A 27,155-nucleotide genomic window follows, 5' to 3' on the forward strand; every position below is an offset into this window, starting at 1 on the left:
TAATGTGTATAATTTTTATTTTTGTTATAAATAATTTTACAAAATGACACTTTAGACATAAAAAAAGGGATTTATGAAATCATTCAAAACAAAACAAATATGCAGATGTTAAACAGAACATTGCTCTTAATGAATTATGTAAGTACTATTGAAACAGATAACTTAAAGTGGAAACGCATGAGGTATGAGTACAATATCACTATTTATTCTCATGATGTATTTTCTTGCTTTGATTTTTTACCATCAATACATACATACATAATTTGTTAATTCTTTATAACGTGTACTTCAGTTATTTCCACCCATTCAGAGATTTTTTTTTCTCTAGCTTATTCCGAAAAAAAATATTGAAAAATGCAAATGAGCAGAAGATTAATGCCCACAAAGAGAAAAGACTAAGCATGTAATTTTCAACAAATGATTCCAAGTCATTTATCTCAACAACTGATGAATAATTACATGATATTCATACAAAATGAAATAATTTCATGGTAATGTCAAAATTGAAATATTTTTTTTTACAGATCTGATGACTTGAAATGAAAACTGAACACATCTGCTATTTCTGTCAGACTTTGAATAATTTAAATTTGTTCTGAAAGCGAGACACATTATAAGGAACACCACGCTTAATCTTCCTGTCAGATCAATCCTCATCCCAATCCTTGTTCTCCTTTGGCTTAGGTCCTCCAGCAGCTTTAGCCATTATAATCTATAATTAATCATAAGTACATTACATTATTTTAATTGAATTAACTTCATTCATTTTACAATGTACCATCAAAGATTTATAATTTGAATTAAAAAATAACTGTTGACACAGAGATATGTTTTGTCTGTATGTAATTTTGATAGTAAAATGCATAACTTATTTACGCATGTGATTTCTTCCAAGACAATAACAATGAAATTTGGATATTAGAACTTTAATGTGCAATAAAAGTTATAAGTGCTGAATTAAAAAGTAAAAGAACAAAAATACTGAACTTCAAGGAACATTCAAACAGTGTTAATTTTGTTCTAGTATATACATTAGTATTCAAAACAAATTACCTGTATAATTAAAAGCTAATTAATCTCATCATTACTCTTATTGTATTTAATTATTAAGCTCTCTTTCTTGGTCACAGCTGATGCTGTTTACAGGTGCTAAATTTAAGGTGACACGGTTAACCAAACAGAATTTGTCTGTCTAAGGGAGATAATAATTTTAACCTGATCTACTGTTAGGATAGTACATGCTGCTTGTCTAAGGGAGATAATAAATTTACCTGATCTACTGTTAGGATAGTACATGCTGCTTGTGTTGCAAACTTTAATCCCCAGTATTTACTGAGGTATAAATCTACCAGTTTCATCTCTGTAGCATCCTTGATACCGACACCTTGTGCCTGAAATAACAACAGAAAACATCAATATACCTCTTAAAAGTGCTTCAATACAAACATAACATCATTCATAGTTTTGTGCATTATCCTGCTCTTGGCCATTTCACATGTAGTTTTTCACAAAGCAGAATAAAAGTAACCTACCCAAAAATTGGCTATTTTTAAAAAGTCATTTTGGAAAATCTAAATATAAGCAACAGTTTTACACTTAAATGCATTTTTGATACATTTCTTGAACTCTACAATTCATGAATTTTATTATTCTGTTAAAAAATCACACCAATAAATTTCCTTAGTTATAACTTTCTTTACCTCTATATCAAGGCCAGCATATTTCTTTCCTTCATGGTGAGCAGCATATAATCTGGATAATACTTCTGTTGCCTAAAATAAAACAAAGATGTAAAAGAATTACAAATAAATGGAGAATATGTCCATGGGACACAGATGATGGTCCAGCTTGCATATAAAGTTATAAAGGGACATAACTAGAGAACTGTAAAAGTGATGCCACCCAAATTCAAACTTGATCTGTGTTATTGGGTAATAAGCATTGTGTATAAGTTTCCTAACATTTGGTTGAGGCAAACTAAAGTTAAAGGAAACCAATTTTGAGACATCCGTACAGACGGCCAAGGGTAAACCTTAATGCCCCCTCCGCTGCAGCGGGGGCATAGAAATGTATCTTTTCCTTTATTTCTGTGAGATGTACGACTCATCAAATACAAAATAAAGTGTTATTAATGTATTGGGGCAATATTTAATCTGAAAATAGTTCTTCAGTAAAATCTTTTAAGATTATTTCTTCCCACTTGTGGAGTCAGTCTACATTTTCATGCACACTTTTTGCATTTAATTTTTGATAAATATTCAGACCTAAATTTCAAGTACTGAATCTAAGCCATATTTGGATGACATGTACCAACATATATATAGCATAAGCCTACATTTTAAAATGACATTTGGACATTTGGACACATCTTAATTCTATTAGCTGACTACTATAATCTTTATTTACTTTTAGTTACAATAAAATATGACGAAATGTGATTCAAGTCAATATTTTTTTGTGATTTACGCTTTCATGGCTTTCTAAATCCTGTAATGACTAATATATCATAATTTTTACACTCTTGTAATTATTTTTTCTCTCCATATCAACCAAAAGCCAAAGCTGTTTATTGTCAGCTAATAATTCATGCATATAATTCATATGAAATCCTACATATCAAAACATTGGATCAAAATACTGGAATCAATATTATCTAAACACTGACCTTAGCTCCAGCATTTTCAGCAATAGCTCTTGGTAAATTTTCTAAAGATTCAGCAAACTTCTTAATAGCATATTGTTCTAATCCTGGTTCACTCTGAAAATAAAAAACAATTACAAACATGATCTAGCAGGGTAAAACAAATCATTGAGAATAAATACAATACAGATACTGAAATCAATAGCAGTCATTGCCTTTTGTTCCACCAGCACTCTAAATCAGCTAACAAATAAATAACATTAGCCAATCTCTCCTGTTGGAAAAACTTTTTAGGTAGGGTGTGAGAAAACTGATATAGACCTCCTTTTCAACCATTTTAAAGTTATTTCATTAGCAAACTGAGAAAGCTATTAGGCAAACTTTGAAAGCCAAATTTCCTGAAATGTGCTTACCAAACAAGCAAGCAATTGATGCAAGATCTGACCAAAAGTCTTTTAAGGTCAATTAAGGAAGGTAGTCTAGTGTAATAATTCAAAAGCCATGCATAAGGTCAATTAAGGAAGGTAGTCTAGTGTAATAATTTAAAAGCCATGCAAACATAGACTATAATAAGTTTAAAATAAAAGTTGAAAGCGTCAAGATAAACGTGAATAGATTGTTCTAGTTTTCACATTGGACACTAGTTTTTAAAACATCTTAATGAAAATAAACACAATGATTAATGTGGATTCAACATTGAACGTGGGATACCAATAATTTTCCTGAATTTTCTAAACAAAGGTGAACCAAGAATTTAAAAGTTCAACAAGTACAAATTTTCTATAAGTTGGTATTGAGACTTTTACAAATATGCAATTTTTCTTCAATACACAAACATAAATGAATCAACAGTATACCATATACATTATATGCTCAATGACATGCTCAGTTTTTGATAACATACAGTATCAGGGTTTGAAAATAGCTGTCCTGCACTTGCCATTTGCGAGTATTTTTTTATGTGGGCTCATAAATATGTAATCTCTTTAGCCCACATGGCGAGTGCACTTTGATAATTATTATTATTACCTAGTGTTTTCTCGGAAACTTATACGTTTTCCTAAATGGTAGTGCTCAAATGAACAATAATCTGGTGAAAACCAGTTATTAAACTGTTACGTTCAGAAGCCTGAGATCCTAGCTCATTTTTGGACTGAAGTGAATTAGAGGTTGGGTGGGCCAGGATCACCTGAACACAGGCTCTGTTTTCACAAGTTGATTTCATTTACGCATGCGTGGTCAAACTCCTCTGACTGTTCTATCTTAATAACGGGTGTTCTGTTTTGCGAGCATGTTATGGTTTCTAAATGTAACTTCGTAGTAGAAATGGTTTGGTCTGAGGTTATATTCGTCTCAGATGTCTCATAATATTCCTTTCGAAATAGCTTGTCAAACATCGTTTAGTTTATTTTGGTAAATTTTCCTTCGTCCGCCAATGAAATATATACGAGCTATTCGGACACTGACCAACAATGAACGAAATCCCTATTTTAACAATAACAAGCATTCTGAGAGTATTGCATGGCAACACATAGTCCCCTACCGGTTAAAAATTCATGGTACTGGAACAAAATGCTAACTTGTTCCATAACTCGTCATAGTGTAAATTATATAACAAATATCAAGTCAATATCTTCAAGCATGACAAACAAGTGAAACTGCAAGCTACTGCTCACTGATGATGCTCCCTGGATAATTTTAATAGTGTAAAAATATGTTAGTGTTCGGTAAACAGGAAGTTGTTGAGTGATGAATCTGAAAACGCATCACTGCGGACTTACATAAACCCTGAAACCAAATTTCAGAAATCCTTATGATGTAGTTCCTGAGAAAGCTGCGACTAAAAATATTCATGGGACGGATGGATGGACGGACAGACAGAGGTAAAACAGTATACCCCCACTTTTTTAAAGCGGGGGTATAAAAAAAGTGTGGAAAACTGATTATTTGAATGAATTGAGGACCATAACTTGCACAAAATCATCAGACTGGAACAAAATTCGAACTTGATCTGTAACTTGTCATAATAAAACAATACAACAAATATCAAATCAATATCTTCAAGCATGAAGTAAAAAAGTGTGGAAACCTGATTTGCTGGACTGACAGATGACAGACAGACGGACGGACGGAGTGCAATCATAAAGCCCCCACTGACTTCGTCAGTAGGGGACTAATAACTACAAACGCACGAATGACACAGTTGACAAAAGATAATGATCATAAAAGTGAAAAATATGCATTCCACAGGCATTAACAGACATTTGGTTGGATCCAAGTAAATATTTTAACAGTCCCCTGTCTTCAGTTGTATAAACTGTTTTAAACAGGAAACTTAGCCTAAGTGTCCCAAAATTTGTATTGAGAATCATAATTTCCATAAATTTTGTGGGCTATTAAGATTTACTGTGGGCCCAAAATCTATTTGGCTAGGGGCCCACATGGCTTCTTTAAAACTAAATAAAGTTCAAACCCTGAGTATCAAGAAAAACTTACATAACCATGTAAACATATTCACATTAACCTACCTCTCCATAGGTTGTAATTTGTTTTGCCAATTCTATTTCTGTTGCTCCAGCACCTGGTAACAATTTTCCATTCTGTAAAAGAATAATTTTTAATAAATATCATTTGCACATGTGCAAATTACATAAAATTACTTCAAATTTGTGTAAGACTCAAGATGATTAAGATCCTGATATATGGTATATACACATGTCTATTGTTAAGATCATACATATGCAGCCATCTAGACTGTCTTTTCTGGTGTGTTGACTTACATCTCTTTTTATTCATCAGTGTTAAAAGGACAATGAGTCCTTAAGTTATTCATCACTTTATGAATATCAATGCTTTTTGTTATGGCTAAACAGAGGTGCGTATTCAAAATAAGATATTTCAAAATAAGATATTTAATATATAAAGAGTGACTGTGGAAGGTTTATAGTTTTAATTTTAATAGTATTCAATTTTTTTCAAAATTCAAAAGGTAAATTTGTCTAAATTTTTGTGAATAAAACATAAATAATAAATGGGGAATGTGTCCATGGAACACAGATGATGCCCCCTCTTGCATATAACGTTATAAAGGGCCATAACTGAAGAACTGTAAAAGTGACACTACCCAAATTTTAACTTGATCTGAGTTTTGTGGTAATAAGCATTGTTTAAAAGTTTCATAACATTTAGTTGACGTAAACTTAAATTAGAGAACAGAAACGAAAAATTCAGCAATTTTTCCATTTTTAAAGGGGCATAACTCTAGAAAAGTAGAAGTGACGCCAGCAATATTCAATCTTTAACTGTGTTTTGTGGTAATTAGCATTGTGCACAAGTTTCATAACATTTGGTTGAGGCAAATTAAAGTTGGAGAACAGAAACAAATATTTCAGCAATTTTGAATTTGTAAAGGAACATAACTTAAGAACGGTGAAAGCGACACCACCAAAATTCAAATTTGATCTGTGTTTTGTGGTAATAAACATTGTGGATAAGTTTCATAACATTTGGTTGAGGCAAACTCAAGTTAGAGAACGGAAACAAAAAAAACAGCATTTTTTCATTTGTAAAGGGGCATAACTCTAGAACGGTAAAAGTGACGCCACCAAAATTCAAACGTGATCTGTGTTTCGTGGTAATAAACATTGTGGATAAGTTTCATAACATTTGGTTGAGACAAACTAAAGTTAGAGAACGGAAGCTAAAATTCAGCATTTTTTCCATTTGTAAAGGGGCATAACTCCCAAACAGTAAAAGTGATGCCACCAAAATTCAAACTTGATCTGTGTTTTGTGGTAATAAGCATTGTGGATAAGTTTTATGACATTTGGTTGAGACAAACTAAAGTTAGATAACGGAAACCAATTTTGGGATGTACCTACGGACGTACAGATGGACAAGGGTAAAACTTAATGCCCCCTCCACTAAGACGGGGGCATAAAAATTTGTTTCAACCATGTTCTAGTAGTGTTTCAATTTCAAATGAGTCAATTTCGAACTCATCAATTCAGAAATATTCATTAAGAGTTGTGAAATTCATGAATACAGATCTGAAGAAAAATATGAAATTATTAAATTGGAAAATTTAGGAGTTATGAAGACATACCTCATTATTAACCAGTTTTTAATATGATATATTTTCAAACCTCAGTACGAGAATTAAAAGATTTAATGCCTTAATCTGCTAACCAATTATCAACTTTAAGATAATGTAACCGTGGACATTTTGCAGGGGTTATTTTTTACTTATTTACTAATCACATGAAATTATAGAAAAATTATCTCCCCTCCTACCGGTACAAATACTTCACAGAATTATGGGTCCTCAATGCTCTTCAACTTCATACTTACAACTTTTTTTATATGACGTCACTGATGAGTCTTTTGTAGACGAAACGCATATCTGGCGTACGAAATTTTAATCCTGGTATCTATGACGAGTTTATACAAATAAGCAATATGAAAGTAAAGGACCCAATTATTGTATTGTTCGATGCCAGAATCTAACCTAACAGGAACAGTTTATACATTGAAAATATGAAAATAACAACCAGGAAAAATATTCACATTGACAGTAATATGGTATAATCACAAACAATAACAAGAACTTTAAATGTATTGTTGTCATCATCCACTAACCAATTATTAAATTCAATATAATATGGTATATTGACAAACTAAATGTATTATTATCAAAGAGTAATGCCAGCATGTATTATAAACCCATTATTAACTACAAGCTAATGTAGTATATCTACAAACCTTAGTCAGAGCTTTAAATGTATTAATGCCATCATCTACTGCTCTTTCTACATCATCTATAATATTATCTGTAGAACCTCTTATCACTATGGTCGCTATAGCACTTTCTTCTTTATCTATAATTTAAATGTATGTTACTATGATAATGCATTTTAAATCGTGATGTTAACAATTACTAGAGCTGAATATCTTGAGTATCAAATATGAAAATGATCCATAAAAAAATTAATTTTTGTAACTTAATGTGGATTAAGTAATATTTTACATTTTTTATCATTGGTTGTTCAAATTTCTCTTACAGCATATTCCTATTGTGTCATTATGCAATTAAAATTACCATCACAAACATAATCTTACCTTGTCTAAATATAATAACAGATGTGTCCCCTATTTCATCTACATATACACGATCACAGTGGCCAGCCTCATCTGCTGTTGGTGCTGTCTGAAAATATATCACACATGATTTAACATAAACGTATCTATTTTATATCAACTACCCAATTTGGGTGTGGATGATCTTAGATGGGGAGCATTCAAATTATATGTTATCACAAAATTCTGCTGAAGTATGTTGGTATATACTATTTCATTACATTGAATCTTGAAAGGCATGTGTCGATTCACTTGTTCTCATAAATTACTTGGAAAGGTACTTTTGAATATTTTGAACATTTTATCAAGTCTACCAGTTTCGTCTCAATTTTTTTATACCCTCAATATAAAAATAAGGAAATGTGGTATGATTGCAAATAAGACACCTATCCATCAAAGAACAAGGAACAAAGATATGAACAATCACAGGTCACTGTATAGCCTTCAATAATTAGCTAATCCCATATATTATAGTAAGCTATAAATAGCACCAGGATGACTAAATGAAACAATTTGAGAAAGAAAACCAACACCTTAGCTTTATACTACAACAGTTAACGAAGAGAACAATGAATAACTCAAAGTTATTATCTGTATCACCTGTATTTTACATTAAGGGTAGTCTACTAACTACCTGAGTTAAGGATGTCAACCCAACAGCCTGCTGCGATACCACAGACATAAGTTGTCAAACAGTATCCAAAGTGTTACTCAGGATGCCAACCCTTAAGACTAACATAGCCTACTGCGATACCAGAGACGAGTTGTCAATTAGTATCAATTGTATGGTAAAAGAGTTACTTACTATTCTAGGTAGAGGTGTTGCTCCTAAAGATCTACAAAGCCTTCTGAGATCCCATTTGGACATGAGTCGTACAACCATTATTTTATATTTATTACAGTAGTGTTGACATAATTCTCCTACTTTTCCTCCAGACACGATTACAGAACAACCAGCATCAGATATGGATTTTATTTGCTGAAAAAAGGTAAATCAAGATAATAATAAAATGCTTCGCTGGGCGCAGCTTGATACGACCGCAGAGGTCGAACCCTGAACAGTTGGGGCAAGTATGGACACAACATTCAAGCTTGATACAGCTCTGAATTTGGATTGTGATTAAATATTTGACACAGCATAGGTTTCTGACACAGAAAGAATGTGGTCTAAGAACTTCAATTTTTTTAATTTACCTATTATTGTCCAATGTCCAAAATCAAAATACATGGGTAGATTCAGCATATCAAAGAACCCCATATATTCAATTTTTGTTGAAATCAAACAAAGTTTAATTTTGGACCCCAACTTGGACAAACTTGAAAACTGGTCCCATAATCAAAAATTTAAACACATGTTTAGATTCAGCATATCAAAGTACCCCAAGAATTCAATTTTTGTTAAAATCAAACTAAGTTTAATTTTGGACCCTTTGGACCTTAATGTAGACCAATTTAAAAAACGGGACCCAAAATTAAAAATCTAAAAACACAGTTAGATTTGGCATATCAAAGAACCCCAATAATTCAATTTTTGATGAAATCAAACAAAGTTTAATTTTGGACCCTTTTGACCTCAATATGAACCAATTTGATAGCGGGCCCACAAATAAAAAATCTAAATACAGGGTATGATTCAGCATATCAAAGAACCCCATATATTCAATTTTTGTTGAAATCAAACAAAGTTTAATTTTGGACCCCAATTTGGACCAACTTGAAAACTGGGCCAAAAATCTAAAATCTAAATACATGTTTAGATTCAGCATATCAAAGAACCCCATATATTTAATTTTTGTTGAAATCAAACAAAGTTTTATTTTGGACCCCAACTTGGACCAACTTGTAAACTGGGCCCATAATCAAAAATCTAAACACATGTTTAGATTCAGCATATCAAAGAACCCCAAGAATTCAATTTTTGTTAAAATTAAACTAAGTTTAATTTTGGACCCTTTGGACCTTAATGTAGACCAATTTAAAAAACGGGACCCAAAATTAAAAATCTAAAAACACAGTTAGATTTGGCATATCAAAGAACCCCATTAATTCAATTTTTGATGAAATCAAACAAAGTTTAATTTTGGACCCTTTTGACCTCAATATGAACCAATTTGATAGCGGGCCCACAAATAAAAAATCTAAATACATGGTAAGATTCAGCATATCAAAGAACCCCATATATTCAATTTTTGTTGAAATCAAACAAAGTTTAATTTTGGACCCCAATTTGGACAAACTTTAAAACTGGGCCAAAAATCTAAAATCTAAATCCATGTTTAGATTCAGAATATCAAAGAACCCCATATATTCAATTTTTGTTGAAATCAAACAAAGTTTAATTTTGGACCCCAACTTGGACAAACTTGAAAACTGGTCCCATAATCAAAAATTTAAACACATGTTTAGATTCAGCATATCAAAGTACCCCAAGAATTCAATTTTTGTTAAAATCAAACTAAGTTTAATTTTGGACCCTTTGGACCTTAATGTAGACCAATTTAAAAAACGGGACCCAAAATTAAAAATCTAAATACACGGTTAGATTTGGCATATCAAAGAACCCCAATAATTCAATTTTTGATGAAATCAAACAAAGTTTAATTTTGGACCCTTTTGACCTCAATATGAACCAATTTGATAGCGGGGCCCACAAATAAAAAATTCTAAATACATGGTTAGATTCAGCATATCAAAGAACCTCATATATTCAATTTTTGTTGAAATCAAACAAATTTTAATTTTGGACCCCAATTTGGACAAACTTGAAAACTGGGCCAAAAATCAAAAATCTAAATACATGGTTAGATTCAGCATATCAAAGAACCCCATATATTCAATTTTTGTTAAAATCAAACAAAGTTTAATTTTGGACCCTTTGGACCTTAATGTAGACCAATTTGAAAACTGGACCCATAATTAAAAATCTAAATACACGGTTAGATTCGGCATAACAAATAAATAAATGTGGTCAAAGATTTTACAAATCTAATGCGCCATACTGTGCAATTAAAGATTACTTCTTGAAATTTTTCAATATTTGAAATTTGAAAAAAAATAATATTTGAAGAATAATTCTTTTTAATTTCTGAAATCTGAAATGAGAAAAAATTGACCCCCCACAATTTCTTTTTACCCCCCCCCCCCCCCCCCTTTTCCCCCAAAAAATTCTTTCCCTCAAGATATGGTCATAATCTCAATTCAAATTTCCAATGGAATTTGCAGCCATAATTACCCATTTAAATTTACCATAGTGCTAACTTAATCTATTTTATAATAGAATTTAAAATATAGTGTCAAATCTTTCATATGGATTTTTTTGTAAAAAAAAAAGATGCAACATTTGCAGATATTTTTACTGGTCTTCCTTTATAAATATGCATTTCTTTAAACATAATTTAAAAGCAGTGTAAGGGAAGTAACCAAAACGTTGTATTTGGATTACCTCCCTTACACTGTTTTAAATTATCTTAATTGTTCATTAACCATTACTTTATACATAATTTAAAAGCAGTGTAAGGGAGATAATTTCAATGATGTATTTGATTTATCTCCCTTACACTGCTTTAAATTATGTTTTGTACTAAAGTATTTGTCCATTAACCAGGACAACCTTGTTTTTCCCCCTTTTTTGCCCCTAATTCTTAAACGGTTTGAGCCATAACCCCCCAAAGCAAATCCTAACCATCCCTTTGTGGTATGGAAACTTGTAGTATAATTTCAGAGAGATCCATACACTGTTCCACAGTTATTGTCTGGAAACTAGAAAATGCTTATTTTTGGCCCCTTTTTGGCCCCTAATTCCTTAACTGTTGGTACCATAACCCCCAAAATCAATCCCCACCTTCCTTTTGTGGTATTGAACCTTATGGTAAAATTTCACAGAGATCCATTCTCTTAAACTAAAGTTAGAGTGCGAAAACTAATGCGTATTCGGACGACGACGCTGGACGACGACGACGACGACGCCAACGTCATACCAATATACGACCACAAAAAATTTTTTGCGGTCGTATAAAAAATGCCCCATCACTGGTTTGAAAAATATCAAGCCTAATTAAAACATCAACAAGAGGGCGACTTAATATTGCTTTTTGCAAGAAAAAATAATAATTGACAAACAGGTGCATAATGTCCAATGGCAAACATAACATGTATATTCAGGACAATAATATTTACTGTTATATGATTATACACTGCTGACTTCATCATAACTGTCACACACAGTCAGATTTGTTACACACTATCCAACAAGGTAACAGCTCTTAGGTAGAAATGTCACCTTTTCTGACACATAATTATAAATCTAAGTAGATTTCACTGTTCTTATTCCTTAATACTGCATGTATGGTAAAGATGCAGCATATACAATATTTCAAAGTCTGGTTTGACTGTCCCACGGATCAAACTAACATCTTCACAAACCCACAAAGCATTATAATGTAATGATAAGACTTCAAAGAGAAATCTTGAGATTAAATTGCAAAACATCCAGTAGCAAATACTGAAAGACCATAGCAAGTTTAACGATAATAACATAAGCATGATGAGAGAATAACCAAAACCAGTCCTCCCTTTAAACCCCAATACCATACTTACAGCCTCTATTTGATTTTCTTCACCTTTACTGTAGTTCATTAATTCATCAGCAGATTTGATGATTACTGTTCCCTACAAAAATAGAAATTTATTTCAACCATTTCTTTGTCATTTTTTTAAGTCTCAATCAAGTTCAAAAAACAATTGCAATGAAATATATGAAAACATCTCATATATTGAGATTAAGAAGATTGATGATTTTTTTTAGTTCAGTTTATATACATGTATATATTATAGTTTTTAGAAATTCTTCATGACAATTTGGCAAATCATCAAACTCTATGGCTATAATCAATAAACTGCTTCGCAGAGCGCAGCTAGATACGCCCGCAGAGGTCCAACCCTGAACAGTTGGGGCAAAAATGGACACAATATTCAAGCTTGATTCATGTCTGAATTTGGATTGTAATTAAATATTTGACATCTTATTGGTTTCTGAATAAATGTAGTCAAAGAACTTGAAATTGTTTATATGAATTGATGAATTTATATTCAATTAAAGATTTCTAGCTGTTGTGCAATACTTAGTAAATCTGTTGTCAGACCAAAAACAAATAAAGTTCAATTAATTCTCAATCAATGTCATATTAGAAATTTATGAAAATACAAAGGGAGCTTACATCAATAGATATAAACAATTCACCAAAGTTTCATGAGAATTGGTGACAGCATTTTTGAGTTATTGTCCGAAAACTGGAAAATCACTCCTTTTTTTAATGAATAAAACCCCATAACTCAGAAATGTAAAATGTAAAAGTTATAAAATTCTAAATGGAGCTTACATCAATACATTCAAACAATTCACCAAAGTTTCATAAGAATTGCTGAAAGCATTTTTGAGTTCTTGTCCAAAAACTGGAAAATCCCCCCTTTTTTTATGAATAAAACCCTGTAACTCGGAAAAGTAAAATCTAAAATTTATAAAAATCGAAAGGGAGCTCATGTCAATAAATATAAACAATTCACCACAATTTCTTGCAAGTTGGTGAAAGCATTCTTGACTTATTGTCCGAAAACTGGAAAATCCCCCTTTTTTTAATGAATAAAACTCCATAACTCGGAAACGTAAAATCTAAATTTTATAAAAAACGAAAGGGAGCTCACGTCAATAGATATTAACAATTCACCAAAGTTTTATGCAAATTGGTTGAAGCATTTTTGAGTTAATGTCCGACATGTTGACGACGGACAGACAACGGTATACCATAATACGTCCCGTAAACGGGCGTATAAAAATTATAAAGGCAAGTTGTTGAACAAGTGGAAAACTTACCTTTGTTTCTGTTTGTAGAGAGTCTAATGGACATGAATACACAGCAACTTTACAGTTGGTTGCCTTGGTAACATCACCTTCAACATAACGTTTAAACACCATACCCTGAACCACCTCAGACTGATGCACACCACAGCCCTAAAATCCAAATACAGAAATACAAGAACTCATAAAATATACAAGTATTTTTTTCTACATTTTCTTTTTTCTTTGATTATGTATGCTTTAATGGAACAGCACAAAGCAGGTACATGATTTTTGAGCTTCTGTAAAAAATAAAAAGATTTAAAATATTACAACTTTAAAAAAAAAAAAATTTTAACAATAAGTGTTATTCAAGTTTTAAGTAGATACTGAATGTATAGTAGATACTGAATGTATGATTTATTTTTTAAGAAGAATACTGAGTGGGCCCCTCATTCAGTGGATCTGTATGAAAATTTAAACTAAAAAGTTGAAAAATAAGGTTTACCATGTCTCACTAAAAACGGCAATTTTACCAGTGAGGTAGTAGAGTTTATACGGCTTATCATGTCTAAATATTTAATAAACACTACCGAAATTCAGTCCTGTATTGTCCAGATTTTTCTTCTCTTCAAAATCAAAATTGCCAGGCAGGGGTGATGATTATAGAGTACTATAAGCAAGAAAAAGGAGGAAAAGTTGGTTTGTTTACGTCCACCATGTTAATTATTGAAATTGTAGAGGGCACCCTTATTTCTTTTCAAAACTATTAATTCACCTATCAAATCCATATCAATATGCAATATTTATTTAATAATCCAATATTAAGTACAAATCTTCTGCACACCCTCAATGTTTTTGTTTGTGATTTACATGTTCTATTCTGATATCCGGTTAATGTCAAACACAACTTTTACAATTGTTTTTCTTGTGATTTTAGCTTATTTTAAAACTTGTTAAGCGTTCTAGAATCATTTACAAGCATTTTCAACTTCTACTTGAAAATACCCCAAACAATCATACACGCTTTGCAATTACAAGAGTTCCCTAAGACATTTTGAATAAGTGAGCGTTCACTGTTTTGCAACATGGAAATGAAGATCTTATTCCTCAAAGAGTTTGCAAATCTCCTAAATGAACTGGAATTGAAACATAAATCATGTTTTATATGGTTTACCTTTATAGTAAACTGATATGGTATGGGATCATAGTTTATCACATTTTAAATAGGAAATGTATTATTTTTATATTTCATAGTTCTCCCATGTTCTTTACTACAAACGCTACAAGCTCTTTGACTTGTTGATCCATCAAAGACTAATTTTATTTCCCCATCAGTATTACTTACCAAAATCTTACTAACTCTGATGTTATCTACATTAAATGTAACTTTTCCTGTGAGTATTGATACTGAAATACAAAGAATAACATTTTATAATCTTTTCCAATATTCTTTGAAAATAATAAAAACATTTCTGAAATTACAGTATCTGCAGCACTTCATTTTAGAATAAAATGCTCCGCAGGGCGCAGCTTGATACGACCGCAGAGGTCGAAACCCTGAACAGTTGGGGCAAGTATGGACACAACATTCAAGCTTGATACAGCTTTGCATTTGGATTGTGATTAAATATTTGACACAGCATAGGTTTCTGACACAGAATGAATGTGGTCTAAGAACTTAAAAATTTTAAATTGGACATTCACCTATTATGGTCCAATATCCAAAATCTAAATACATGGTTAGATTCAGCATATCAAAGAACCCCAAGAATTCAATTTTTGATGAAATCAAACAAAGTTTAATTTTGGACCCTTTTTACCTCAATGTGGACAAAGTTGATAACGGGGCCCAAAAATCAAAAATCTAAGTACATGGTTAGATTCAGCATATCAAAGAACCCCATATATTCAATTTTTGTTGAAATCAAACAAAGTTTAATTTTGGACCCCGATTTGGACCAACTTGAAAACTGGGCCCATAATCAATAAAATGCTCCGCTGGGGCGCAGCTTGATACGACCGCAGAGGTCGAACCCTGAACAGTTGGGGCAAGTATGGACACAACATTCAAGCTTGATACAGCACTGAATTTGGATTGTAATTAAATATTTGACACAGCATAGGTTTCTGACACAGAATGAAAGTGGTCTAAGAACTTAAAAATTTTCAATTTACCTATTCATACATGTAATGGACTGTGAAACTCAGATCAGGAGATTGGGAAATTTTGGTCAGGAGATTAGGACTCAGATCAGGAGGTTTTTAATCGACATTAATTTTGTTGTAAATGTAACCGTGTGCTGTAAAAATGGTCTTTTAAAGTGTGTTTTCTTCAACTTTCCATCCAATTTATTATGTTTATAGTACCCTTGTACTTATAAAGTTTCTCCATCTTTATATTCTACATGTTCAATCTAACATTGTTTTTTTCCAGTATGTTCTTTAAATTTTTTACTTCATATTCTATAAAACAATCATTGCAACCAGAACATTTGTTTAGCTATCTGCAAATATGTTTTTTTTTGGTTTTTTTTCTCTTGCAACCTAGTTTTAATTTGCAAACTCAGAAAATCATTCTATCTGTAAAATTAGGGTCATAGTTATTATATAAATTTCAATTTAAGCCTTGAAAGGAAGTATAGAATCCTCAAATAATTTTCAAATTATTATTTTTTTATTTGTCCTAAGACATTTAAAATCATTTAATAACCATCCTTTTATGATTATTTGTTCAATTTATATTTTATTTATATTCTTTTAAAAATTTTCATTATTAAAAGGAAAGTAACTTAAAACAGGATAAATCAAGGGAAGTAACCCAATAAATACACAGTTTTTGTTACACAACGGCAGTTAGCCTGAGGTAAAAATTGTTGATTACCAGTATGTTTGACACCCAAGCTGACAAGTGAAGCCATATAATTATGCATGTTAATTGATTTACAGGTAAAATATAACTTCAGGTAATGTCAGTTACACCAGATGCCTGAGATGATATGTTGGGCAGAAATTTTTCATTCATGAAAAATTTCATACACGGGATTTTTTCCTCTTCAACGGGAGGTCGGGAGGAGACCCCTGAAAACGGGATTATTGTACTCCCGTCGGGAGGTTCACATGTATGCCTATTCAAACTATATCATTATTATTTGCTTTTATATATAAATCAGAAATAACCAATTTAAAATGGAAAATGTTAAAGAAAAAAAATGAAAAAAAAAATCCCCCCCAATTTTTTGAACCCCCTTATGATTCATCACCCCCAAACTCAATCCCAGCTTTCCCTTTGTGGTATGGTACCTTGCAGTACAATTTCAGAGAGATTCATACACTTGAACACAAGATATTGTCTGGAAACTAGAAAAATGCTTGTTTTTTGGCCCCTTTTTGGCCCCAAATTCCTAAACGTTTAGGGCAATTACCCCCAAACTCAATTCCAGCTTTCCCTTTGTGATATGGAACCTTGCAGTACAATTTCATAAAGATCCATACACTTACACACAAGTTATTGTCCTGAAACTAGAAAAATGCATGTTTTTTTTGCCCTTTTATGGCCCCTAATTACTAAAATTTTGAGGGAAAACCCCCAAAATCAATCCCAGCCTTCCCTTTGTGATATGGAACCTTGTAGTACAATTTCATAAAGATCCATACACTTACAAACAAGTTATTGTCATGAAACTAGAAAAATGCTTGTTTTTTGCCCCATTTTGGCCCCTAATTCCTAAAATTTGGAGGAAATTACCCCAAAAATCAATCCCAGTATTCCCTTTGTAATATGGAACCTTGTAGTACAATTTCATAAAGATCCATACAATTACAAACAAGTTATTGTCATGAAACTAGAAAAATGCTTGTTTTTTGCCCCTTTTTGGCCCCTAATTCCTAAAATTTGGAGGCAATTACCCCCAAAATCAATCCCAGCATTCCCTTTGTGATATGGAACCTTGTGGTACAATGTCAGAGAGATCCATACACTTACACACAAGTTATGTCTAGAAGTTACAAAAATGCTTATTTTTGGCCCCTTTTGGCCCCTGATTCCTTAACTGTTAGTACCATAACCCCCAAAATCAATCCCCACCTTCCTTTTGTGGTATTGAACCTTATGGTAAAATTTCATTGAGATCCATTCACTTTAACTAAAGTTAGAGTGCGAAAACTATTGTGTATTCGGACGACGACGCCGGACGACGACGACGACGACGCCAACGTCATACCAATATACGACCACAAAAATTTTTTTGCGGTCGTATAAAAATTATTTAATTTTTCTATGAAGCATTTGAGTAGGTACCTGTGAGTTCATTTACAGAAAAAAATATTAATAGACAGTTCCAAAAGTAGTGTCTATTTTCTTTCTTTGTGGCAAATTCCAGTATACCAATCACAAGATAAATAATCTGGTTTGTCCATAAAAAAAAATCTTTGAAATACTGGAAGGTAAAAAGATTTAAATAAAATCTGTAGATTAAACAAATTCTTGAAATTTCACTAACATATATCAAACTTCTATTCAAAATTTTGCACTGTACACAGCATCCATCTAGAAAATTATTTATCACCTCATCAAACAGCACTTTTCAGAAAATATAAAATGGAAAAAAAATCATCTTGTTATGTGTAAGCCTCTGTATAAATTGAAGGCCACAAAACAACCATTGCACATTTTTTTCATTTAACTTTCAGCCAATATGGTAACTTACTACAAGCATCTGTTATAAGATTAGCTAGAAAATCTTCATTTCCATACTGTTTACTCATAACTGATGTTCTGATCGTTTTCAATACATCTTCTTTATTTCGTAGATTCTTAAGTTCACCACAGACTAAACCTATAAATTAAAAAATTATCATCATAACTTGTTAACTAGTAAAATATCATTGATTAATTTATTGTTGTTTGCTAGCTGTGCAGTGGCATACATTTCATGCATATTTATAATTAACAAAAAAACAAATAAACAATAAATCTAAAAGATAGGTTTTACAAATGAGTCAAACATAAGCAAAAGTAATTAATCAATCACATTCAGAAAAACTTGTGAGTATATAATGATTTTTTAAACTGTTTTCCCTAGGTACAATGTTTGTTTAAATGGAACAGCATAAGTTGGACAGTTAGATAGTATCAGCTAAGACAACACAAGCCATATCTAAAGCTGAAAAATGTTGTCCCTTCCACATTTCAGTCAACCTTCCTTTTAGGAGTATTTGTCCATAGTGGAAAGCATGTTTTGATATAATAAGACCTAAATTAAACCAAGAGCATTTTGGTAATGTTGAGAATGATAAACAACTATAAGGCAACATTTTTTTCTGATCAAAGTATTTCTGCTGAAAAGATGATTTTATACTAAATCCATCAACACCAACACAAGATAATAAACTGGGGTCATAGGTCATTCAAATTCGGAATTTTTGGCCCTAAATGCCATTCAACTTTGTACTTTATTTGGCCATACAACTATTATGTTTCAAGTGTCACCAAGTCTTTTGTAGACTAAACACACGTCTCCATCAGCACCAACACAAGTTAATAAACTGGGGTCATAGGTCATTCAAATTTCGGAATTTTTGGCCCTAAATGCCATTCAACTTTGTACTTTATTTGGCCACACAACTATTATGTTTCAAGCATCACCGAGTCTTTTGTAGACTAAATTTTGTAGCTTGCTGTTCGGTGTGAGTCAATGCTCCGTGTTGAAGGCCATACCTTGACCTATAATGGTTTACTTTTATAAATTGTAACTTGGATGGAGAGTTGTCTCATTGGCACTCATACCACATCTTCCTATATCTATAAACACACGTCAGGCATACAAAATTATGAGCCTGGTATCTTTAATGAGATTTTTTGAACTGAGGATGGGAGACTCTGGACTTAAGATAAATATGATTGTATATATGTGAATTTTCATTTATATTGTATACTTATTTGCATTTATAATTGCCACAAACTTACTGTTTGAGATTTTTATGGCAAAAAACATTTGATAAACTGTAAAAATGGTTTAAATTACATAATACTAATGTTTTTTATTACAGTAAAAATGTAAAAGTTTTTTAAATGTCTTACAGAGGGCAGCTGAATTTACCGCTGTTAAGCCTCAAGTTATATGATAACTCCCAATGAGACTAATATATCAATAATCGGAGGTATCAAATATAGAAACACAAACAAAGGGTCATCACTTGATTTGGAATAGCTGTGTAGAAATTTTGTTAAATCAAACACTTACTTGGAAGAATGTCCAGAGCTTTCTTACAGGCTAACTCATAACCTTCTGTGACTTCTGTAACAGATAAACCCTACAAAGATGGCAAACAATGATACATTACATAAATCAAAAACATATTCTTTACTAAAAGAGAACTATAGTCCCTTTCATGATAAACACTCATGCTAGCATATGAAATAAAAACAAAAATTAACAAGCATTCTGAGAGTATTGCATAACAAAACATAGTCCCCTACCTGTTAAAAATTCCTTGCAATGCAACAAAATGCTAACTTGATCTATAAATTGTCATGGTGTAAACTATATAAAAAATATCTTCAAGCATGACAACAAAAAAAGTGTGGAAAACTGATTTTTTGCCTGAATTTTCTAAGTCAGAGGACCATAACGCTGCAAAAAAATCAACTGAACCAAACAAATTTCAAACTCGATCTGTAACTTATCATGGTAAAACTATATACCAGTGTTCTCCCCAGGCCCTTAAAGGACCGTGGGCACGCGATGTATAATTTTTCACCGTGGTGGTATCGTTCTTACCGCGACGTATCATTTTTCTCTGTGGTGCTAAAATTTTCAGTTAAAAAATCGTAAATCGGTAAAGTTTTAAACGACTTGTTAAATCTTTTCCGTGCGGTATAAAATTCCAGGTGAAATTTGACCAGTCCAAACCAGTTCAACACAGATTGTTTACACCACGTGATCGATTTACCTTTATGAGGTTAACCTTTGTTGATTGGATTTAATCGATGTAATTAACACTTTTTACATGATTCTTTTGTGTTTTAATTTAGAGATCATAACTTTATGATCAAAGATAACTATTTTAAGGCTTCACTCACCACCTGACAAGTTTGCAAATACTTTGTAAACAAACGGTGTTGACCCGATAGTTGTACACACGACGGTACATATTTTGTACATTATAAAGATAGCTCAATACTTATATCATAGTTTTATATGTCTCTGATTAAACCATGGCCAAAATTATCTTTAATTATGACATAGTTATTGCATGATATTCCGGTTTCAAACTGTCAACAAGTAATTCAAAGGGGAAGGATCACATGACCCAGTTAGTTCACGTGGAATATTCAAGATTATTTACAATTAACTGCAATCTATTCTATTTTATAAATAAATGCATGACTGTACCTTCAAACTGGATATATATATCCATATGATCATTAATGAATAACAGAAGTGATCTTGCAATTTTAATCCATAAGCACATGTTAAATCTATTTATATCTACTTCCTGTCATTTAGGCGGGAAAATAGGGAGACTTTGTTGTTGACATTGAATATGCTACTTATAGATCTATAGACCTAAGATAAATTTATAGATTTAGGAATTCTTTTTAAATGGATCATGACAAATAAAGATTTAGATTTCAGTGCAGTATTAAGTCTGTATCTATGTTTGATTATCACCAAAGACAAGAAAGGTTAATATTTACATGTTCATGAAATCTATGGCAAAATGTTTTAAAATTTATGAAAAATTTCATTTTATTAAAATTTAAGATAGAAACTGGTTCAAATTATTACACAATTTTGTTCTTGTTAATTTTAAATCTCCTTATGACAGGAATCCTTTCATATACAACAACTTTCTTTCTAGAAACTAGAAAGTTTTTTAAATTGAACATTTTTGTTCTCTTTTGAATCTGGGAACAGTATATCTAACAATTTATATGTTCCAGTTTGAATGATATTTTATTTTTATTGATCATGGATTTTATAAAAAATTTAATTACTTTAAATTTAGATGAATATTATGTAATGAATCATGTTTTATTTATTTTTAAAAAATATTAAAAGTATACAAACTGTTTATTGATCTTTTTAACCAATAATATTCTGACATAACACAGTACCACAGTATTAAAACTAAACAAGAGACATAATAACTACAGTAACTAGAAATATAGCGACGCAACGCGACACAACTGATTGTATGAATCATTTCACCAAGCTGTTCACACGCATTACCCTGGTGCTATCCAAAATCCTGGGGAGAACACTGTATACCAAATATCAAATCAATGTCTTCAACCATGACAAAAAAGTGCGGAAAACTGATTACTTGAATGAATTTTCGAAGTCCAAGGACCAAACTCTGCACAAAATCATCAGACCTTCAACTTGATCTGTCACTGGTCATGATAAAAGTATATACCAAAAATCAAATCAATAAGCACGAAGTAAAAAAGTGAGGAAAACTGAATTGTCGGACAGACAGACGGACGGAGTGCAAACCTAAAGTCCCCTTCGACTTCTTCCGTAGGGGACTAAAACAGAGGCTCTGTATTAAAAACAAACAAACACAAAACATTCAGTTTTATTTCTCAGAGGACCAAATTGCAATTATACCTATGATAAAAACTTCTTCATAAACCAGACAGAAGTCAATTAATTTTTCTCTAGAGAGTAAATTATAAAAAGACGGTAGGAGTTTCATAAAATATCGAAAACATGAAGGTATGTAAATGAATTTTTAAGTCTCTGGTCAATAAAGATAAGGTATGAGGAAACCCCCCTCGGTGCATGAAACTTTTATCAAATGAAATATTGTTTTGGTGGATTCTAGTTCGTGTTGTTAGATGTTAAAATGAGATTACAACCAAACTTAACATATTAACTTCTAAAAAGCCATGAATGAATTGAAATTACTCAATTTACACACCATTCTGAGTAAGGATTCTGCATGTTCCAATAAAGCCCCAGTAAAAACCATGACAAAATTGGTTCCATCTCCAACTTCCTGTTCCTGTTGTTGGCATGCCAACACAATCATCTTTGCAGCAGGATGCTGGACTTCTAGTTCACGTAAAATTGTTGCAGCATCATTTGTTACGAACAGCTTCTCTATGTGGTTGATGACCATTTTATTCTGACCTGAAAAATCGAATAACAGGTTGATTATGTTAATTTGATTTATAATCATTGTATAATATACTATTGCTTTTGGCAGTCAGGAAAAAAGCAAATGGACTTCTTCACCCTAGTAGCCCAGTAGAGTGAGTCCTCCAAGGGATATGCAACAGGCAGTGTGTGGTACTTTCCCCAAGACAAGGGATTACATTTAACATCCCCATTCAAAACAAAAATGGGTGCTTCAGAGAAACTGGGATGAGTTGGCATACCCAGGGGTTTATAGGGGGCTTGCTTTTAGACACTTACCAAGTGGTCCATAAGCTGATACAGTAGTTGCTGCTAGTTCCTTGCAGGCATCAATATTTCTATAAACAGCTTCATCTAGACCACTGTAGTGCTGCAAAAAAATCATAAAAATTAAATAAACAGGCCATGTCACTTTTTAAGACAGCATGGAAAATTGACAATGGTGTCCATTGCAATTATTCATGAAATGGAGTTTCACATACTATACATGTACATGTTATGTAAACAGTAAAATAGAATAAGATGTATCTTAACAAAGAATTACCAATAAGGAATAAATCAATCTGTAGACCTTATTTTCAGTCTACATGTTATTACAAGAATGTACATGTTACCTTTAAGCATATTATATGGTATAGTCCATGTAGTCTGAGATTGCTCTGACATGTTTATGTGTTTTGAAACAGCATGGAGTAAGCACACTGATGCCTAGTTTTTTTGGTTTATTTAATCAAGTCCTATTTGCCTTCTGCCCTAAGTTGATGAATCCAACAGTTCTATCTGTATCTTCTAAAATAGTGGATACTCAGGTCTTCTGATTTAGAATTAAATATTTCATGAAATCATGTCATGAATACATAAAGTATGAACCACTTAGTTGATGTGTGTACCTGAGAGTTTCTCAGTGTTATTTCTGATGTAAGACAGATGTTCTTACACTTTATTTTAGCAAAGTCTGATACTTTAAGTAACATAATCATGATAATGTTTATCACACTTGGTAAATGTGATGAGGTGAATACAATTAGCAGTATTACAGAAAACAAAGTCAACATAATTATTTCTGTATTTTTCTCTGGGTACTTACTATTCTTATTTTAAATTATTCAAGTAATATAAGAAATAAGAAAGAATAATAAGAGTGCACACGCTGAAATGTCTCGCCTACTTTACTGACCATTGATTTTATGTTGAAAGTCTTAAAGATAAAGGTTTTACTAAAAGCATTACAGTAACTTAACATTTTTAAAAATCGATGACAATGAGGTCACGGTCAGATAAATTGTGTCAGACAGACATATACACCTTACTATTTTTTATACACCAAATAAAGTTGACCTATTGCGTATGCTAATTGAAAAACAGACCAATACACAAAAACTTAACATTGACCAATGAACCATAAATATGAGGTCAAGGACAGATGATACCTGCCAGACAGACATGTGCACCTTACAAGTATTCCATACACAAAATATAGTTGACCTATTTCTTATAGTATTTGAATAACCGACCAAAACAGAAAAAAAAAACATTGACCAATGAACCATGAAAATGAGGTCAAGGTCAAATGAAACCTGCCAGACTGACATGTACCCATTACAATCATTCAGTACACCAAATATAGTTGACCTACTGCTTGTAGTATGAGAAAAAAAGGACCTAATCACGTAACTTTAATGTTGATCACTGATCCATTAAATGAGGTCGAGGTCAGGTGAACTCTGTCTGACGGACATGTAGACGTTGCAAGGAACCCATATACCAAATATAGTTATCCGATTACTCATAAGTGAGAAATTTACATGACAAAAAAACTCAAATTTTGTTTCAATCAGTCACTAAACCATGAAAATGAAGTCAAGGACAATGGACATATGATTGACGGAAACTTTGTAACATAAGGTATATGCATACAAGATATGAAGTATCCAGGCCTTCTACCTTCTGAAATATAAAGCTTTACGAAAATAGTTGATGCAGCCGCCGCCGCCGGATAGTAATACCTATGTCTCGCATACTGTGACTTTTGTCGCAGGCGAGACAAAAACCTCTTTTATTTTTCATTTTTTTGTTGTTGTATTTATAAAATATGTATATATCACAAACATCAAAAACATATTTAAAAAATAAAATGGACTATAGATTAAATACAAATTATTTTCAATTATAAACTGTTATTGTATTGTCATTTGGCCAATGCCACTGGGGTCCATACAGTCAACACAAGTGTTGAAAGCAGATCTTTGGTCGTTTTAATTTAATCCCAACCTGTCAATGTCCATGTATAAACACACATATTTTGTTGAAGATTGTATTTTTACCTCTAGACATCTTTAAGTTATTGTGTTGATGGATTTTTGTCTCAATATCATTTGGACACCAAGAGCAGTGCTTTAATATAACATTTAGAGGCTTCTCTGGTCTGCTCAAGCAAGCAACCATATAAATAGAGATTTCTACACAGTTCTGCACCAGGACAAACTGGCAACAGAAAGACACTTCAGCACCAAGACAAATCATCATCTCACATAGACAATTCGGCACCTCATAAAGATTAAATCAACCTTGTGTTTATTTCACTTATTAGCTTTCAGACCTTATTAAATCCTTGTTCAAAATATTTTGAACCAAAAATTAAAGTTACCTGGGACTGATGTAGGTTTGAATGCATGACCTCAATTTGCAAGTATAGTGTAAATATAGCAAATATTTTCGACTGTTTTTACAATTACCAATTTTATTCCTGCACTATTTACGCCATTATTGTATATGGTATCGTCAATGAAGTATCTTTTGAAGTTGTTGATTCTTTTTGTTTTTTATTGGACAGGTGAAGACTTTATTGCAGCTTAAGTTATTTGGGTTGCTGTCTCAATATTGTGTATACCCTTTTTTCGTGCATGAATATTGATTAGAATGTTGTTAGAATTAAATGACTATATTGAGAACATGATAACTAATTCAAATTTTCCTGAAAAGTGTTAAACCCTGTTGAACTGGGAGTCACTGAGTCAGTGAGCAGCCAAATGAGAAAAACAGCACTGGGCTCTTTATTCCAATAAAAAAAAGTACCTGTACAGATTAAAGTGAGCATTGCCCTCTTAAGTTCTCTAACCATTTCATAAGAACATAACCTAGAGGTGAACTCAATGGATGTCAATGATTTCGTTGCCAGACACTTCAGATAATTCTCTCCCTCCCCCTTTTTTTATTTTGCAACTTGTATATTTGACTTAAAGGTTTGATATAGACAAAGCACTGTGAATACAACGTTTGATTTTTTCGTAATTATTGAAGTCTTAGATGACAAGGTCATTATACTTTCCGATTTATCATTCGTAATCATGAGAACATTCCAGATCCTTCTGAAAATAAAGCATGGAAACCACATGTGTTGCCTACAGTAACTATTACTGTTGGTGTGAGTAGCATTTGAAAGTCAAGCAAGGAATATCAGATAGAATTATTTATATAAAGCATTAATTTTTATGTCAAACTTAAATTCACCTTAGCACCTTCTTTTAACATTTGGGCAAAGCCCGGTGCCTTAGGAACGTGCATCGCCATGTTTCAATCTGTTGTCTTCCCAGAGTGCTTTAGTTACTTTATAGGGAAGTGTTAATTTCATTCTTTCTCAGTATTTCAAGCCGAGTTGTCAATATGATGAATAATGTTTGACCATCCGCTCTCATCATTTCGGTCTCCGGGATTAATATTTTGAGCCATTACTCAGATATTTGTTAAACTAATCCGAGGTCATTGGTCAATATAAATATACAATATGTGTTTATTCCAATTAAGGTCTCAGTCGATCTCAGAGGGCAATGGCAAAGATACAATCATAATTCAGTTATACAAACAATACAGTACAAGAATACAATGTATAATACCGGTGTGGTAAGATTTTAAATGCTGAGTTCTCTGCAATTAAGATGTTTGGGGCAGTGTGACCCAAGGGGAATATAAAAGGCCATACAAATATACGTCTCAGTGTTTCCTGCCTCCCTACTACATGACTTAAGATCAGTTTAAATCATGCCTATCCTATCATATTTTAAAGTGTATATTTGTCTGTTTATGTAAAAAAAAAAACTTTTTTGTTCTGTTCCTATTTCGTTTATTCTTTTTGTTGTGTGATATTTAGTTAATTTTGTGTATTCATTATATCTCAATTATGAGGAAATAAAGACATGAATGAATGAATTTTTTTAAATTTATTTTTCGTATATGGATAAAACTTTTATTTGATGTAGCAATATATATGAGATTTTGCATTAGACTTAAATGCTTTTAAGTCTGTACTACTGGCTACCTTGTTTGGTAAGAAATTCCACAACCTTATTGGTCTAGGAAAAAAGGAATAGGCCTATATAAATGGTAATTTGTGGGAGAG

The 27,155-nt window shown here is 32.1% G+C and overlaps 1 protein-coding gene across 1 annotated transcript; it reads right to left on the reverse strand.

Annotated features, from left to right (window-relative positions):
• Positions 1-26,372, reverse strand: LOC127725747 (T-complex protein 1 subunit theta-like). Its single transcript, XM_052232961.1, has 16 exons — positions 26,270-26,372; positions 23,039-23,129; positions 22,542-22,753; positions 19,856-19,925; positions 18,320-18,448; positions 14,959-15,020; positions 13,647-13,784; positions 12,374-12,445; positions 8,583-8,756; positions 7,760-7,847; positions 7,403-7,518; positions 5,170-5,241; positions 2,666-2,758; positions 1,701-1,772; positions 1,272-1,391; positions 1-712 (listed from the first exon to the last, which is right to left on the reverse strand). Exons 1-16 carry the CDS (start codon positions 26,327-26,329, stop codon positions 647-649), a joined length of 1,635 nt encoding a protein of 544 aa, XP_052088921.1. The 5' UTR covers positions 26,330-26,372; the 3' UTR covers positions 1-646.
• Positions 26,373-27,155: the final 783 nt, after the last annotated feature.

Source organism: Mytilus californianus, unplaced genomic scaffold (genome assembly GCF_021869535.1).
Source record: "Mytilus californianus isolate M0D057914Y unplaced genomic scaffold, xbMytCali1.0.p SCAF_15, whole genome shotgun sequence".
NCBI classification, from domain to species: Eukaryota; Metazoa; Mollusca; class Bivalvia; order Mytilida; family Mytilidae; genus Mytilus; species Mytilus californianus.